At 38.9% G+C, this 18224-nt stretch overlaps 1 protein-coding gene across 3 annotated transcripts in view; it reads left to right on the top strand.

The window, feature by feature from the left end:
- The window catches only part of LOC105219624 (dipeptidase 1), a 215029-nt gene that overhangs the window by 159300 nt on the left and 37505 nt on the right, over nucleotides 1–18224 (top strand). For all 3 annotated transcript variants that reach the window (XM_054231660.1, XM_054231664.1, XM_054231666.1), the window contains exons 3-4: nucleotides 17512–17668; nucleotides 18067–18199. In XM_054231660.1, the coding sequence (XP_054087635.1) occupies nucleotides 17512–17668; nucleotides 18067–18199 (290 nt within the window). The remainder of the gene's footprint in view (nucleotides 1–17511; nucleotides 17669–18066; nucleotides 18200–18224) is intronic.

Genomic DNA, 18224 nt, shown 5'->3' on the forward strand with positions numbered 1-18224 from the left:
TTGCTTCCAAAGCATATAATAAGTCAAGATTTAAGCAACAGTATTTAAATTATTTCCAAACAAATAACTCACACTCGTTCATATATTTATTAAGGTTAATTTGTGTTTAAATCAATTATAATTTTTGCGCACACAAGCGAAAAACTATAAAAAACAGCGCGACCACCAATTGAAAAAATCATTACTCATTAGAAGTGCTTTTAATTGCATCCCCTACAATTCCGTTATCAATGACCATTTGAGGCACCGCATGGAAAAAAGCATATATTTTTAATTAACCGGAATTACTGTTATTGTGCACTTTTTTGTCTGACAACATTTTTAGTTTACACAGTTTTTGTGATTTTTTAACATATTGACTGCGGAGGCCATTTTCTGAAAACTGTCCAAAAATGACATTTTGATTTTATCGCATTATATAACTAAAAACTCTATTTCTAGATCATTATTGGTATCATCAAAAATCAAAAATGATGTTTTTTTAAGGAGGAAAAGGACCTACGAGTTATCTCGTAGTTGGCGTCTGGGAAAGAACGCTACGAATTATCTCGTAGAAGGCAGGTCCTTTTTTCCTAAAAAAAACATAATTTTTGCTTTCTATAGTATTTTGTTTTATAGTTATTATTATTTATTAAAATTATCATATTTTTATTATTATTTTCTTTCTTTTTAGATTTATAAACATTCTCTAAAATTACTGTTTTAATAAAAAAAAGCTCACGGAAACCAAACCCAAAATTTTTTTATTTTCCCAGAAGCCATTTATCGATACTAACACTATTATAATACTTACTCATTTTACTCGTAGCTATACGAAAAGTGGTAATTTTAGGAAACTCGTAGTTGGCTTCCTGGAAGGGAAATCATACTACGAGTTATCTCGTAGTTGGCAGTCAACGTGTTAATGAATTTATGCAAGTTTTCACTGGAAATTTGCAGATTATGCCTTTAGCTATGCATCTTTTTAATATTCATTGAGGCGTATATTACCATAATTAACAGAATATTTTTTTTTTTTTTTTTTATGGCAACCCTCGACCATAAACATCTTTTTTGTCGATGAAGTGTATCTTCTTAAAATCGATTAATGATAGAGGGTTTAACAGTCTACGAAGAATATAACCTGGAAGTTTTGTCTCAATACTAGGAAACTGAGGTTCCAAAGCCAATATAGTATGCTGAGAACAACGCTGTCATTTTAAATGTTTAATGAAGATACATCAAACAAATGTTGATAAAACTCCAAGAGATCTCCCTATCAGAGTATTAGCAAATAAGTATATTCACAAAACGAAATTTCTTCGAAAACCACTACTGAGTTGACATTTTATGAAACACATGTAAAAGAGAGACATTAATTTTTAAAACTTTCTCTTTCTCTCTGTATGAACACACTTAACCCGATATCTACCTATGTAAAAATCTAATTAACGGGTTTGCAATCTTTTAATTCATAATCTGCTGGAAACTTTTTGAATTTTTACTTTACGAATTTACTTTATACTTTGTAAGTTTTACTCTTTCTGCTTTCTACTCTGCCACATAACTGCTGCTCTTCTTATCCTAACACCCTTACGGCTAACCAAAAGTAAATATGTTCAAATATACAGATAAATTTTATGTTCGCGGTGTAGATTGACCAAACCTTTATTGCTACAAAGTCGCGTTAAAATAAAAGAGCAAACAAAAGAGAAATTAAGAGCACAGTTTGCACATAAATCTGTTGAAACAACCACAAATTTATAGCTGATATATAAAATAAGGAAAAACATTTAAACGCCTAAATTAGCTAATTTGCGCCTTTTATTAGCGCCAAGATAAGGTTTATGGATTTGTAAAAAGTAACCGAAGTTCTATAAAAAACAATAAACCATTTTAAATGCGATTATTTTCATAAAATTTACGTACTATTTGACAAGCGTAAAATGCACGAGTCTATAATATATGTATGTATGTATATAAGGCACTCCCGCACAATGAAGCATGAGTATCTTCAAATACTAGTGTATCTCCAAGCATCACGAGTAGTATCTGCGAAACAATATGCGCTTAAAGCTACTAAGACCGTCATTAATAGGTCAATGGGCGGTGGAGAGGATTGCTAATGAATGAATATTTTAAACAAGTTCCGCACAGTACAGTTGTGTTTGGGAAAATAGTAGCGTTAAAATATCTAAACAAAGTAATTAGCCAACTCTACTAGTCACCTAACTTAAATTCACGTCTTTAAGCTCCTTAGCTAGCTACAAGACAGAGATATTCTTTAAATTTACATTCGTTTTCCGGATCGACAGAAGTTAACACCGAAGACCTCATAAGGAAGACTGCTCCGCCTGTCACGGAGGTCAATGTATTAAAAAATTACATCTTGAATCATAAGTCGATGTGTTTAGCTAATGTTAAGTCAACTAAAACACGGATCAACCCGTCATCAAACATGGTTTTCAATAAATCGATTGTGACAGTCGCTGGTGGCTTATGGCGCCATCCTGTTGGAACCACATATTTTCCAAGTTCATATCAACCAATTGGGGTAAAAATATCATTGAGCGGTAGCGATTTCCATTCACAGTAACGTGCCGGTCTTGATCATCAAGGAAGAAGTACTGCCCAATGACGCCGCCGGCCCATAAACCGCACCAAACCGGGATGCAATGGTGATTCATGGAGTACGCGTGGATTGCTGCCTGACCAATAACGCATATTTTGGTTATTAACGAACCATTCAGCCAGAAATGAGCCTCATCGCTGAAGATGATTTATCGATGAAAATCCGGATCATTTTGAAGTTGTTGCTCACTCCAATTCACGAACATATGACGATTCTAGTGGTGAAGCGGCTTCAGTTCTTGCGTCAATTTGATCTTGTAAGGATGTAGGCCAAGATCTTTTCACAACAACAACGTCACAGAGATGCCCAGCGCTTGAGAACGACGTGTGAGGTCTTTCTCAATTGATGGGCTAGCGGTAGCAATATTCTCCACACTACGGACACTTCTTTGTCTCACTAGCACAGGAACATTTTGTACTGTGTCTGTGGATTCAAATTTTTCCACTAGACGCTCGATTGTTGATCTAACAGGACGATTATGACGATCATAAAATGGAAATTAACGACACAGAAAAATTGCGCTAGTTTTACTGTATAGAAAATAGCTGATCTATCAATTTCTCAAGAATACACTATTGAGAGAATAACGTCTGCAATGTTTGAGGACGGACTTTTTAGTTTTTCAAGAAGACATTTCTGAGAGAATATCCTCTCAAGTGTCAAAGGAATTACACAGGTGTTTGTAACGGGTGATTTTTTTGAGGTTAGGATTTTCATGCATTAGTATTTGACAGATCACGTGGGATTTCAGACATGGTGTCAAAGAGAAAGATGCTCAGTATGCTTTGACATTTCATCATGAATAGACTTACTAACGAGCAACGCTTGCAAATCATTGAATTTTATTACCAAAATCAGTGTTCGGTTCGAAATGTGAAATCCGCTTTTTTATCGACAAATTTTGTTCAGCGATGAGGCTCATTTCTGGTTGAATGGCTACGTAAATAAGCAAAATTGCCGCATTTGGGGTGAAGAGCAACCAGAAGCCGTTCAAGAACTGCCCATGCATCCCGAAAAATGCACTGTTTGGTGTGGTTTGTACGCTGGTGGAATCATTGGACCGTATTTTTTCAAAGATGCTGTTGGACGCAATGTTACGGTGAATGGCGATCGCTATCGTTCGATGCTAACAAACTTTTTGTTGCCAAAAATGGAAGAACTGAACTTGGTTGACATGTGGTTTCAACAAGATGGCGCTACATGCCACACAGCTCGCGATTCTATGGCCATTTTGAGGGAAAACTTCGGAGAACAATTCATCTCAAGAAATGGACCCGTAAGTTGGCCACCAAGATCATGCGATTTAACGCCTTTAGACTATTTTTTGTGGGGCTACGTCAAGTCTAAAGTCTACAGAAATAAGCCAGCAACTATTCCAGCTTTGGAAGACAACATTTCCGAAGAAATTCGGGCTATTCCGGCCGAAATGCTCGAAAAAGTTGCCGAAAATTGGACTTTCCGAATGGACCAGCTAAGACGCAGCCGCGGTCAACATTTAAATGAAATTATCTTCAAAAAGTAAATGTCATGAACCAATCTAACGTTTCAAATAAAGAACCGATGAGATTTTGCAAATTTTATGCGTTTTTTAAAAGTTATCAAGCTCTTAAAAAATCACCCTTTATATGTGAAGACAATTTTTAATGGTCGGAGGAAATAGTAGTTTAATATCGTTTATGAGGCTAATTCGTTGGAACTTGTTATCTAGTACATATCATTGACTCCTCTTGATAATTTTGACTATTTTACCTAACGGCATTATACAATGGAGTGACTGATAAGTCGTCTTTGGATGTTAGATAGATTTTAGAAACAAAATTTTTTGGAAATATTCTGGGATGTTAGATTTCACCTCAAAGGAAAAACATTCAATATTTGTTCCAATTTTGGCTAGACTGGAATTTGAATTCAGAGCAGAGTAGTAATATGCTTATATAATTAATATCTAGGTCTCTACATCACTGCTTATTTTCCGCACACAGCTGTTACTATAATTTTGTGAATATGCCGTTATACAGTATATACATATGTATGTATATAAGGCTCAACACGCTATCCTGCACATAATGGGCGTTAAACAATTTCTATATACTATGCATAATAGAATATGCTTTTCCAGAGTATTAACCCATTTTGCATATATTTCATCTTTGCTTATCGCCATAACGCTCCACCCAGCGAGCGACAATAAAAGCAAACTGAAAAGCGTAATTAACGAATGACACAGCCTCAAGAAGGCAATTAAGCATAGCTGTTGTGTATTTAGCATAGCAATGTGCCCGACTCGGCAGTGTAAGAATTTGCACAGCTATGTGGGTGTATACATACACCAAATTGAGTGGGTGGGTGTGTTCATTGGCGGGAATATGCTGATGAAGGAAGGTGTTGTTCAGAGCAGCTTTTAACTCTTAAGCTCGACATATTGTGGCGGTTGCACCGTGACAATTCTTCAAACGGATGGAAAAGGGGGCGACTTAAAGCAACAGGCAGCGCTTACATACATATACACTTGAATCAATGTGTGTAAATGCGCTTGTAATGGCGTACGTATGTTTATAAATACCTTAAAATGCTGAAAGCAAAGTTAAAATGTGCTCACAGGCGAATGTTACATACAAATATAAAAGATATGTATGTGCGCATTCAAAGGACTCTGTGTGCAGCAAAGCGCATGCATGCCAAATATTCAAGCAAAATGGCACTCAGTGCAAAAGAACATGAGAGCTGAAAAACTTTTGCCCCGTCCCACTCTCCCTTTCTCTCGCTCTCTCCGCCACTCACCTTAATATAACATTTATTTAACGTAGCAAAAATAAAAAGTGGAAAAAACAGTTTTGAGAACAGCAATGCGCTTGCAAAGCTTACAAAAACAAAATTTACTAATCTAAAAAATAAAAGGAAAAAATGCAGAAAAACGGAAAATTCACAAAAAGAGTTGTAGCAAAACTAAAACCGAATGATGAAGGATGAAAAAGCGATCAATAAACAAATCTCTACAGATGTGCAACTTCACAACTTCTTGCATCTGCTAACGGCAACATTCAGGTTGACAACAACAACAACAGCAACAATGGCAACAATATCCTTACAGCGCACAAACGACAAGAACATATATTTATAGCTTTTAGGCTACCGTAGCACAAAGTACCTTAGCACAGTTTTAGGCGCACACATATAGGTTCACACATATGTATATGGAAGTACTATATATATACACAAATAACTTGAATGATAATGCTCTGCTGGCAGGCAGTCAAGCTAAGTGCAGGGCACAGTGATCAAATTTTCTAAGAACAGGCAATAGATATTAATTTTTCAGAATACGATAGAGATTTCTTTTGAAACTAATACACTTCCTATAGATGTGGTTGAACTAAATGTGGACTGAAACAAATCTGAAAATTTGAAATGTTCCAAGGAGAAGGCCAGTTGTCGAAAATATTAATAAAATATTGGAAATTGTCAAGTCCGAACGACAGGTAAGCGTTGTTTCGATTTTCCAAGAGCTGAACATTGCCTAAAAACTGTTTGGACCCATTTAAATACGGTTGAGTACAAAAAGAAGTTGGGTGCCACAGGAGTTGACTGCACTGCCATCTGCGAATCGCTCCTGACTTACAAAAAAAGAGATAAATTTCTGAAGCGTATGGATATTGCTGATGAAGAACACTACGGTAATATCAAGCGAGAAAGGTTGCTGTAGAATCCCCGACATGAACAGTGGCCAAGCCAGAATTGACGATCACGAAGGATTAGCAGGGCCATATGAGCCACTAATAAACGGCCATACTCTTAAATCGAACCTAAACCCATCTAAAGGTAGCAATTTCCCAGAAGCCGCAATCTTTGGCTGTTCCATCAGGACAATACCACATCGATAATGACTCTCTTGGACCATCCACCTTATAGTCCGGACATGACAACAGATGATTACTAGTTGTTCCTATATTTCACGAAAGTTTTTACTGGTGAAAAATTAGCTTAAAGGGAAACTTCTAAACATCGGTTGCCTCAGCTACTTTCCCAATTGGGACACGAATTTCATTAAGAGACCTTTGTCTAACTAATACGAGGGCTGCTATATTGTATGGCTATGAAGCATCATCCTATAGCACTGTGAAAAACTGGTACAACGAATTCAACCGTGGCCGACGCTCGCTCAAAGACGAATTCCGTGAAGGTCATCCAAAAACAGCCGTTGTGGCAGAAAACATCGATACCTTCAGATAGATGTATGCCTATGCATTTCTCCCACCAGCATACATTCTATATTGCATCAACACCTGGCCGTAAAAAAGGTTTGTTCTCGTTGGATCCCGCAATTTGCAATTTGACAATCGCTCAAAAAAAAGGCTAAAAAAAGTGCTTCGAAAATTGGTTTGAGCGCATGAAAAGGTGTATAAATCTTGATGGAGAATATTTTGAAAAACAATAAAACCATTTTCGTTGATATATTTTCCTACTTTCATTATTAGGCCAGAAATATACATATATAGCAGCCCTCGTAAATGGAAAGTTTTATAAATGAAAGGCGACTCTCTGATGAAATTATAGAACATAACTTTGGCCCACTGTACTTGTGTACCGCTGCACAACGGTTGCCATTTAACAGCCGCTGTGGCCATTGTAGCCACCGTCACTTTTGATGTCTTCCGCAAATCCCCAATAAATGTTGAAATCCCCCAGAAACTTGCAACGGAAAAAGATAAATTGGCATTTTTTCCTTATGCTATCATTTCACCTGACCACTAGCGCGGTTGACGTGTTTGAAAAGCCAAAATAAATGTCAAACTTTTTGCAGCTTTTTGAATCAGTGACCACGGTGCCGCGGTTGCCAAGCGAAATCCCAGCGTGCAAGCGCAGCAACTATTCAGCTCAATCAAAATTGATAAGCGAAAGAGTGTGGGAAATTACTTTAAATGTATACATATATAGTATAACGGCATTCCACCACTTACCACATATGAATATGCAAAATAAAAATATATGCAAGTATGTGTGTGCCACCGCCTGACCACGTTCATTTATCTACCTGGATGCCTGTGTGCCAGTTTGAATGCATAAATCCATTTGGTTTCATATTTTCCGTTAGCTTTACTCAGCGATAAACATCCTTAAGTGTAATCACATTTATGTACAAGTACATCTCTTTAAAATTATAGCAGGGATTTGGGGGTGGATAACAGCTTTACGAGCAACTGTTTAACACGCTTTGATAAGTAGCTTATGAGCTAAAAAACGCGCTACAAGCCAATTAAGCTTTTGGGGGCGGCTTATCATTAAAGCGGCACGCTTTCGCGCGATTATGGGTCATTTAAGTAATTTTAATGGTAGAAGTTGGACATTAGCAGTATTTTTATAAAATATTGAACAAATTTAATAAAGGTTACACCAAAGTATAACACATAGGGTCTATATATACGGGTCCAGAACAATTAAAATTTTTGCACAAATTAATTCTTCATTTTTTATTAGTAACTGACCACGAACAAAAAAATTACATAGAAAGCCAACTTGAGAATCAGATGGAAGTTGTCCAGTTATTGTCAGATCGCAGCCATCAAACGAATGTCAGCTGTCAAATAGATATCAGATATCACAAGACAAGGTTGTCAGGCGAATATCAGTTGACAGGTGTCAACGAGTTTCTAATTTCTGGTTCTCTATTTCTTTAAAACCGGGATGTATAAGCACTTAAACTTTTGACATTCATCATGGAAAGATATACGATCCAATAACGAGTCGAAATTATTAAAATTTACTATCGAAATTCGAAGTCAGCGGCCTCAACTTTGAGAACTCTACGCCTTATACAGCGATGAGGCTTATTTCCGGCTAAATAGCCGCCGGCGTCATTGGACCGTACTTCTTCCGTCACGTTACTGTGATTGGGAATCGCTACCGCTCAATGATAACCGAATATTTTTGGCCCGAATCGGATGATATGGACTTGGACAATATGTGGTTCCAACAGAATCTCAGAAGGATTGTAATCTTTGCAAGAACGAATATTGAGAACGCTCTCAGTTGAACTGGACAAACGAACGGAAACATCACTTATAAGTGACTCAGCTAACTAAAAACTGACCGACCCAATTTTTCTGTTTTTTTCTCCAAGTATTCATAGCAAAATTTTTTTTTATGTGTAAGCTCCAAACTTCTTGCATAATCACATAATTCTTAATGTATTATCAGTGTTAGTTAGTTATCCTTGTGGCTCTTTTAGTTTCCGACATCTATGTATGTTATACAACTGTCTATAGGCTAATTGGCAGCGAACCAACATAATGTCGCCTTGACGTTTAACATTCGTTTAGAAGCTCACTTTCATATGTACATACTTATGTATATATGTATGTACATTTATTAGCTGCCCACAGTGACATTGTCAAAAATGCATTTATTAACAGAAAATTGGCTTAACAAACATTTTTCCGGCTCACACGAGAAACATTCAGTTTATTTAGCGCCAAGCGGCAGCAAAAACAACAACAATTACACTCTTAGAATATTTGGCCGTTACAAATTGGCACAGTTTCAGCTGGTTAAAAAGGAAAAACTGCAAACGATTTAAAAAATATAAGAATATTTAAAAATATATTAAAGATAGTGAGCACGTCAGCTTATAACGGATGTATGGTATGTTAGTTTGATGGCAGAATATTATACAGTTTAACATGCAGAAAAAGCTTGTAATCCTTTACGTCACTCGCTTTGCTCCCAACTTGAGCAGTTAAAGCACGCTGATGAAGTTATTCCGCTGATTCAAGGTCATACTGGACCACCGAATACAGGGTGCGTTTAAGCTTTTTAAATATGGAGATGTGTATCGATTTTGTTTAATCAATGTAATATATCTCTCTAGATATTCTAAACCATTCTGGTAGCAGAACCTTGTATAATTTGCTCAGCTTGGATGAAGGTTTTGGCTCTGCAAGTTCTTTCTTTATCTGTGTAAGCTCCTAAAATGCCGAAAGCCCATTAGACTATGAGCTGGAGCATGAAGACTTGGTTCTCCCCTCTAATTATAGCTATTCTAACAAGATATTCCATTATTGACAAAATTTAATGTAAATTTCTGACTGAAGCTCTAAACAAAGATTCAAAATATAAGGTTTTCAAATATCCCTTCCGCCTTTTTGTCTTTTGAATTTCGCGGCTATGTATAAAGCGTTACAAAGCTTGTATCTGGCAATAGTATACATCCTTGAAAGGTCTTGACATAACCTGCAAAACGACGCTATGCATGATTAGTTAAACAGTTATAGACGTGTAAACATGGAGTTCACTAATGCCGAAATTCGCGCTATTTTAAAGTTTCCTTCGTTAAAGGCAAATTCGCTAGAGAAACGTTCCGTGAGATTAATGATGTTTTGTGTGATGGGACTCTATCACTTCGAACTTCGGAGGAATGGAATATTTCACAACCTAATACATTAGATTCATGGACTGTTCTTGGACGTTGATGGTCCCAATCAACCCAGAAACGATTTTCAGAAAAAGGGAATTTTGTTTAATGACTTACAGCAACTCTGCGACTAGCAATCAAGAAATGGGCATAGGGAGTTATTTGGTTTATGTTCAGCCCTGTTAAGGAAAATCAGGACTTTAACTGGGGGACAGTAAAAAGTGAACTATGCTGGTATGTGAAGGCGGAGGATCGATCCAAAGTTCTATATGTAAATGAGTTCTCCCGCCAATGCTAATCGTCGCTTTTTCGATCGGAGCATGTTGACAATTGGCCTCATAGACACTGAGATTAGAGTTTATTATATTACTTTTCTTCGTGTTCATCAGGTCAAAGGTCTAAACTGTTGAACAAGCTACAAGGGAGTAGTTGGAATCCATTACTCGAGCATGTTTGATGTGATAAGACCAGCTATGCTGAAAGAAGTAATACAAAAATTAACACCCGAAGGTTTTGCCGTAAAATTTACGAATACATAAACAAATCTGATCAATTTCGTTAATTTGTTTGCAATAAATATTGTTTATACAAACACCTTTAGATTGGCTGGATTAACAGCCTATCACAAAATTAAAAAAAAAATTTAGCATTATACTTCAAGACGCTTTTGGTCATTTAAATCGAGTATCATAATTTAATTCCACTTTATGTAAAGTTATTGAAACACTTTATTAATAAACAGCTCGTTTATTGATATTGAGAAATAAAATGCAGTGACTTCTTTTTAACGCTTAACATTGCTGGCGGTATTGGAAATATCAATTGCCCTTGAAGTGAATTCATTCAGCAACGATAAAAATTGTTAACGCATTTTTTTCTCATTGCGATGATAAAAACGAATGAGCATATCACAGCAGATGCAATCAATCGCTCTATTTAATTTTATATTATTGAAAAAGTGGAATTGAAGTAAATGGGAGAAACTGATATTTAAACAAGTAAGGAAGGGCTAAGTTCGGGTGTAACCGAACATTTTATACTCTCGCAATTTATTTATTTAACTTAATTAATATTATATAATACACAATTTGACCCACATATTCGTCATATATATTGTATAAAGTCCATTGGAAGTTGGAAACCCTAATATTGGGTTAGAAGCACCGGGGTCCTCATGTGCGATATATGGGGCCTTGAAAACCTATGGTCCGATTTCGGCGATTTTTAGAAATGGCCTGCCACACTATAAATACAGTATTTGTGCAAAGGTTTGCACCGATATATTCACTAGTGCTAACTATATATATTGTAAAATAAACGATTCAGATCATATTCTAAGTTCTGGTATATAGGAAATAGGCGTGGTTGTGAAGCGATTTGGCCAAATTTCACAACACGTTATTGGGAGGTAAGGAAACTATTATAAACCAAGTTTCATTGAAATCGGTCGAGTAGTTCCTGAGATATGGTTTTTGACCCATAAGTGGGCGACGCCACGCCCATTTTAAATTCTGTAAAAAAATCTGAGTGCAGCTTTCATCTGCCATTTCTTATGTGAAATTTAGTGTTTCTGACGTTTTTAATTAATGAGTTAACTCACTTTTAGTAATTTTCAACCTAACTTTTGTATGGGAGGTGGGCGTGGTTATGATCCGATTTCTTTCATTTTTGGACTGTATTAGGTTAGGTTAGGTTGCAGAAAAAGAAAGAAAGAGGCAGAAATGCGTGAGTATGAAGAGCTTGACAAGCTGGCCGACAGGGGTAATGCTCGAAAATTTTACGAAAAGATCCGGCGACTAACTGAAGGTTTCAAGACCGGAGCACACTCCTGTAGGACCCCCAGCGGTGATCTAGTGGTTGATGACCAGAGTATACTGTGTTTATGGAGGGAACACTTCTCCAGCCTGCTGAATGGCAGTGAAAGTACAACACCAGGAGATGGCGAACCCGATTCCCCAATCGACGACGATGGAACAGATGCGCCAAATCTTGGAGAAGACCCGTGAAAAAAGGATCGACACACACCATCTATTTGTCGACTTTAAAGCTGCTTTCGACAGCACGAAAAGGAGCTGCCTTTATGCCGCGATGTCTGAATTTGGTATCCCCGCAAAACTAATACGGCTGTGTAAGTTGACGTTGAGCAACACCAAAAGCTCCGTCAGGATCGGGAAGGACCTCTCCGAGCCGTTCGATACCAAACGAGGTTTCAGACAAGGTGACTCGCTATCGTGCGACTTCTTTAACTTGATGCTGGAGAAAATTATAAGAGCTGCAGAGCTAAATAGAGAAGGTACAATCTTCTACAAGAGTGTACAGCTCCTGGCGTACGCCGATGATATTGATATCATCGGAAACAACACCCGCGCCGTTAGTTCTGCTTTTTCCCGCCTGGATAAGGAAGCGAAGCGAATGGGTCTGGTGGTGAACGAGGACAAGACGAAATATCTCCTGTCATCAAACAAACAGTCAGCGCATTCGCGTCTTGGCTCCCACGTCACTGTTGACAGTCATAACTTTGAAGTTGTAGATAATTTCGTATACCTAGGAACCAACATTAACACCGATAATAATGTCAGCCTTGAAATCCAACGCAGAATCACTCTTGCCAACAGGTGCTACTATGGACTGAGTAGGCAATTGAAAAGTAAAGTCCTCTCTCGACGAACAAAAACTAAACTCTACAAGTCCCTCATCATTCTCGTCCTACTTTATGGTGCAGAAGCGTGGACGGTGTCAACATCCGATGAGACGGCACTAGCAGTGTTCGAGAGAAAGGTTTTGCGGAAGATTTACGGTCCCTTAAACATTGGCAACGGCGAATACAGCAGAAGATGGAATGATGAGCTGTATGTGTTGTTCGACGACATTGACATAGTCCAGCGAATAAAAAGACAGCGGCTACGCTGGCTGGGTCATGTTGTTGGAATGGATGAAAGTGCCCCAGCTCTGAAAGTTTTCGATGCAGTACCCGCTGGTGGAAGCCGAGGAAGAGGGAGACCTCCACTCCGGTGGAAGGACCAGGTGGAGAAGGACCTGTCTTCACTTGGTATTATCAATTGGCGCCAAGCCGCCAAAAGGAGAGATGCGTGGCGCACTGTTGTGGACTCGGCTATAACCGCGTAAGCGGTTTCTACGCCAGTTAAGAAGAAGAAGGTTAGGTTAGGTTAGGTTTGTAGGCAGATCTTTGCAAAGACAGAAGATCTCACTTAGACAGCGAGGCGCTGTCCATTGTGGTGCTAATAAAACTCCCCGTGGATCAAAGACCTTTAAGATTCAGCAAACCGCTTGGAATCCGTTATAAATTTATTAAGACTAGTAATATCGATTCTAGCCAATTCGCTAGGATCGTCGAAAAAGGGCTTTCGGAGGTGTTTCAACCTCAGTCTGGCAAAAGCTGGACAATGCAGTAGGAAATGCTTAGATGATTCCATCTCGCCTTCCTCCATACAGCTTTGGCAACTTGCATCTGCCACGATCCCAAGTCTAACCGTATGGGTACCCATTGGACAATGTCCAGTAAGTACACCTATGATTGCGCTGAGATGGACCTTGCCCAGAGATAGCAGTTGAAAGGACCGCTTACGCTCCACAGAGGGCCAAAAGGACCTCGCCACTGCACAAGTACCGGTAGTTGACCAGCGTTTGACGAGCTCATGCGTAGTCTGCATGTCCAGCGCTCTTGCGCAGGTGGACCATGGACTACCAATGCGCTCCCATTCCGACGTCAATGTAGCTAGGGTACCCTCCCTTGCAAGCTTGTCCGCTATACAGTTACCAGCGATCCCGCGGTGACCGGGTACCCACACTAGTCGGATTGCAAAATAGCTGGAAGCTATTGATAAGGATCTAAGACACTCCTTAACTATCACAGAGCGTACTGTCATCGATTCCAATGCCAGTATTGCCGCCCTGCTGTCGGAGTGAATACATACCTCTCTAAAAGAGGTCACCATACGAAGCAGTGCGTCCACTGCTACTTTGATCGCAGGGACCTCTGCTTGGAAGACACTACAGTGGTCAGGTAGCCTAAAGCTAGTATTGATAGAAAGCTTTCTACAGAAAACTCCCCCACCCACCTTTCCCCTAAGCTTCGATCCATCCGTGAAAAAGCTGACTGCACTTCTCCTCCATTGACTTCTACCTTCCCACATATCCCTTGTAGGTATATGTGCAGAGAAGAAGCCTCTAGGGGACGATTCCGCGGTGCAGTGGTCCAAGTAGTCAGGGATGCAATCGAACCGACGGAGAATTTCAGAATGCCCCTGCTTGGGACCGATCATGTACCCAGCGTCTCTGAGTCTGACAGCGACCTTTGCCGCAGTGCACCTACCGCCGATATCAACAGGTGCGACGTGTAAAATGGCATTAAAGCCATTGTTGGTGTTGTTCTTAGCGCTCCGCTGATTCCAATGAGAGCCGCTCTTTGGACACGCTCCAGCTGCTTAGCTAGTGTGACTTTCTCGAGTGCCCTCCACCAGACGACAACGCCATAGAACATTATAGGTTTAATAATGGGCTCATACAACCATAAAACCACTTTCGGTGAGAGACCCCACCTTTTTCCAATAGCCCCTCTACAGCAGTAAAGAGCTACCGAAGTCTTTCTTACCCTCTCCTCAATGTTTGGCTTCCATGAGAGCTTCCTGTCAAGAATAAGCCCCAGGTATTTCACCTTGTCCGCAGGTTGCAGACTGGAGCCTCCCTATGAGGGGAGAGTGGCATTTGGAATTTTGTACCTTCTTGTGAATAAGACGAGTTCCGTTTTACTCGGGTTTATGGCTAAGCCACTTCTATGCGCCCAGCGGGTTACCACTTCTAGGTAACCTTGGGTCATTTCATATACGGTGTTTAGGAATTTTCCTTTGACCAAAAGGGCTACATCATCAGCATAGGCCGTCACTCGACAGCCTTGATTTTCAAGTTCCTCCAGTAGGAAAAATCGTTTAATGCAGCAATGACCGCTTCCGGTCTTACATTGTTAAAGGCCCCCTCGATATCGAGGAAGGTACCTACCGCGTAATCATTATTTAATAGGGCTTCCTCTATCCACGACACTACAGAGTGTAAGGCGGTTTCCACCGACCTGCCCTTACAGTAGGCGTGTTGAGCTTTAATAAGTTTATTTCTAGGAATTTTGTCCCTTATGTACAGATCCATGAGCCTCTCGAGCGTCTTCAAGAGGAACGAGGAGAGGCTAATAGGCCTGAAATCTTTTGCAGTAACATGAGAGCTTTTACCAGCTTTTGGGATGAAATACACCTTAACCTGCCTCCAAGCCCCCGGAATATGACCCAGTCTGACGCAGTTCGCGTAGATCGGTGCCAGCCAGCTGCATGATACCTTGGCAGCTGTAGCTGCGCAGGCTGTATTAGGAAGTGACTAAAAAAAAACGACTGCAGAAAGTTTGGTTTATGTAGCTCTATTGGTTTGCGAGATATGTACAAAAAACTTAGTAGGGGGCGGGACCACGCCTACTTCCCCAAAAAAATTACATCCAAATATGCCCCTTCATAGTGCGATCCTTCATACCAAATTTTATTTCCACAGCTTTATTTATGGCTTAGTTATGGCACTTTATGTGTTTTCGGTTTTCGCCATTTTGTGGGCGTGGCAATGGTCCGATTTTGCTCATTTTCGAAAGTAACCTTCCTATGGTGCCAAGAAATAAGTATGCCAAGTTTCATCAAGATATCTTAATTTTTACTCAAGTTACAGCTTGCACAGACGGACGGACGGACGGACAGACAGACATTCGGATTTGAACTCCACTCTTCACCCTGATCACTTTGGTATATATAACCCTATATCTAACTCGTTTAGTTTTGGGTGTTTCAAACAACTGTTATGCGAACAAAACTATAATACTCTCTTTAGCAACATATGTTGCGAGAGTATAAAAAACGATTTTTTTTTATTTATTCTGAAAATATTTTGATCGCATTTTCTAGAAAATTGAAGTGTAAGCGATAAAAACTTATTAATTAGATTATTGAAAAAATTTAATAAGAAAATACCTCCACTCACGCAAGAACTGTTTTTGTAGAGCTCGAGTTATAGAAATCATTTCATGCATTCATATGTTAGTTCGTCGCTGTCAAGGGTCTTCTATCATATCGAACGGGTAGACCGTAGTTTATCAGAACGATCAACAGCCATAAATCGAATATTGAGATCTAACGTCGAAAGCTAAAAAGGTTGAGGAAAACCTGTAACCTGAACATCCCACGTTTATCTAAAGGTTTCAAGTTTAATATGAGAGTGTAATAACTAGGTCCGACAGACGGAGGTCAAAGTTCTTACTTTGTGATGTTTCGTTATCTGTTGCTTCTTTATTGATATTCATTCGATTGTAGAAATGTTTTTGGAGCTTGTTGTGCTGGTGAGTTTGCAGATATCTTGAAGGACAAATCAATCAAAGGTGCGTGGAAAGTTCAGATTCAGATAATTTTGTAATTCGGATAACACAAAAAAAAGTTTGTCATGACCTGGGGCTCTTACTAAGTATACTATATATTTTTGGGATCGCTAAATTCGAATACGAGGTCCATTTAACTCCATCCGATCAGGATTTTTCAAATTCAAAATAGCGGATGCAATATGGGGAAGTTTTAAAATATGTCCGTCATAATGGTTCGTCATTATGAATTTTTATAAAGTAACATCAACTTCGTAATCAGCGATTCAGGCGATTCTCAAAACCCTCGTCTGATGGGGTTAAATGGACCTCCGATTCGGATTCAGCGATCCCAAAAACATATAGTGAACATGGTAAAAGCACCAGGTCATGACACAATTTTTTTTTGTGTGGCTTGTAATCATTTGAAAACTCAACGGAATTTAAAAATGTTGAAAGCTTTCTTATCAAAGCTGCATCGAAATCAAGCACGAGTGCTGACATGTTCACAACATCCAGTTCTTGTTCGAATATTGGCTGCGGATTTTTAAACATAAAGGTAGAAAAATTTACATTTTTCAAACCTTCTCTCTGTCTGCTTTATAGATAATGTTCCCCATTGTTAAAAGCTTTAGGTTCTGCCAATTTGTTATACCAAATTTAGTTTCGGGTGTCGGCTGCAGAACCATAGGGAACAATAAGCGGTAAGAGACCACTTCTTGAATCTCTGTTTCCATTTATACCAGAATATCTAAGTGCTTTCTTGATCCAAAAATCTTATCTAAGCTAGCGTAAATATAAATTAAGGCGTGTACGAAACTAAATCAATTTACAGTTACACTCATAAATTTATATTCAATTCCAGCCTACGTTCAGCTTTTCGCACACATAGCGCTATGTGAGTCAGAAAATGCATGCACACACATACATATATAGAGTATATACTATACATTGAATAGCTGAAAATAATCGCCATCGCTGGCAGACAACAATGCATTTTCACACCAAATCTAACCACATATATTTCTTGTTTTCTTTGTCTTTCTATTTTCAACGCCGTCATCACCACATCCACCACAATGCATCGCATCGCAGACACAACGATTTGGCATGGAATATACGGAAATTTTTGAAAAATCGTCTGCAAGATTTCCCATTTGCCGGCGATTTGCGTGAGGTGTTGCCATGGTCGGCGAGCGCTTGGAGTCACACCGATTTGCCGCGATTGAAAGAGGGCATGGTGTCGGCACAGGTATGTACATAGAATAAAAAACAATTTATACACACACAGCCACATGCATGGGCTTGCTGGCATTCCTGCATAGTTTTTTCGCATTTTTCGTTGCATAGTTTGAGGCGCTCAACAGGTTGCCTTGCAAAAATCGTGAAATTCCATAAGTTTACCATACCATACAAAGCAAGTAAAGCACCAGCGTCGCTCAAATTGAGTTTGTCGACTGATAAACAGCGCTTTTTTATTTTTTGTCTGAAATATTTTTTATTTTTGTTTCATTCGCCTGGTTATTGGTTGCCAAGGCATGCAGGAACTCATAGACACACTCATATAAAACCTATTTGTTGCTTTTATATTGTGAATTTCACTCTATTCTACTTCATATTTTTCTACAATTTCAACACCTACAACAACAGTTTTGGTCGGCATATGTACCGTGCTCCTCCCAACATATGGACGCTGTACAATTGACACTGGAACAAATCGACTTAATAAGACGTCTGGTGAACTTATATCCAAATCAAATGGCTTTCGTCACAGATGCTTCAGGTAAGCTGCAAGTCAAATGCTTCTT

Source organism: Zeugodacus cucurbitae, chromosome 2, assembly GCF_028554725.1.
Source record: "Zeugodacus cucurbitae isolate PBARC_wt_2022May chromosome 2, idZeuCucr1.2, whole genome shotgun sequence".
Classification (NCBI taxonomy): Eukaryota; Metazoa; Arthropoda; class Insecta; order Diptera; family Tephritidae; genus Zeugodacus; species Zeugodacus cucurbitae.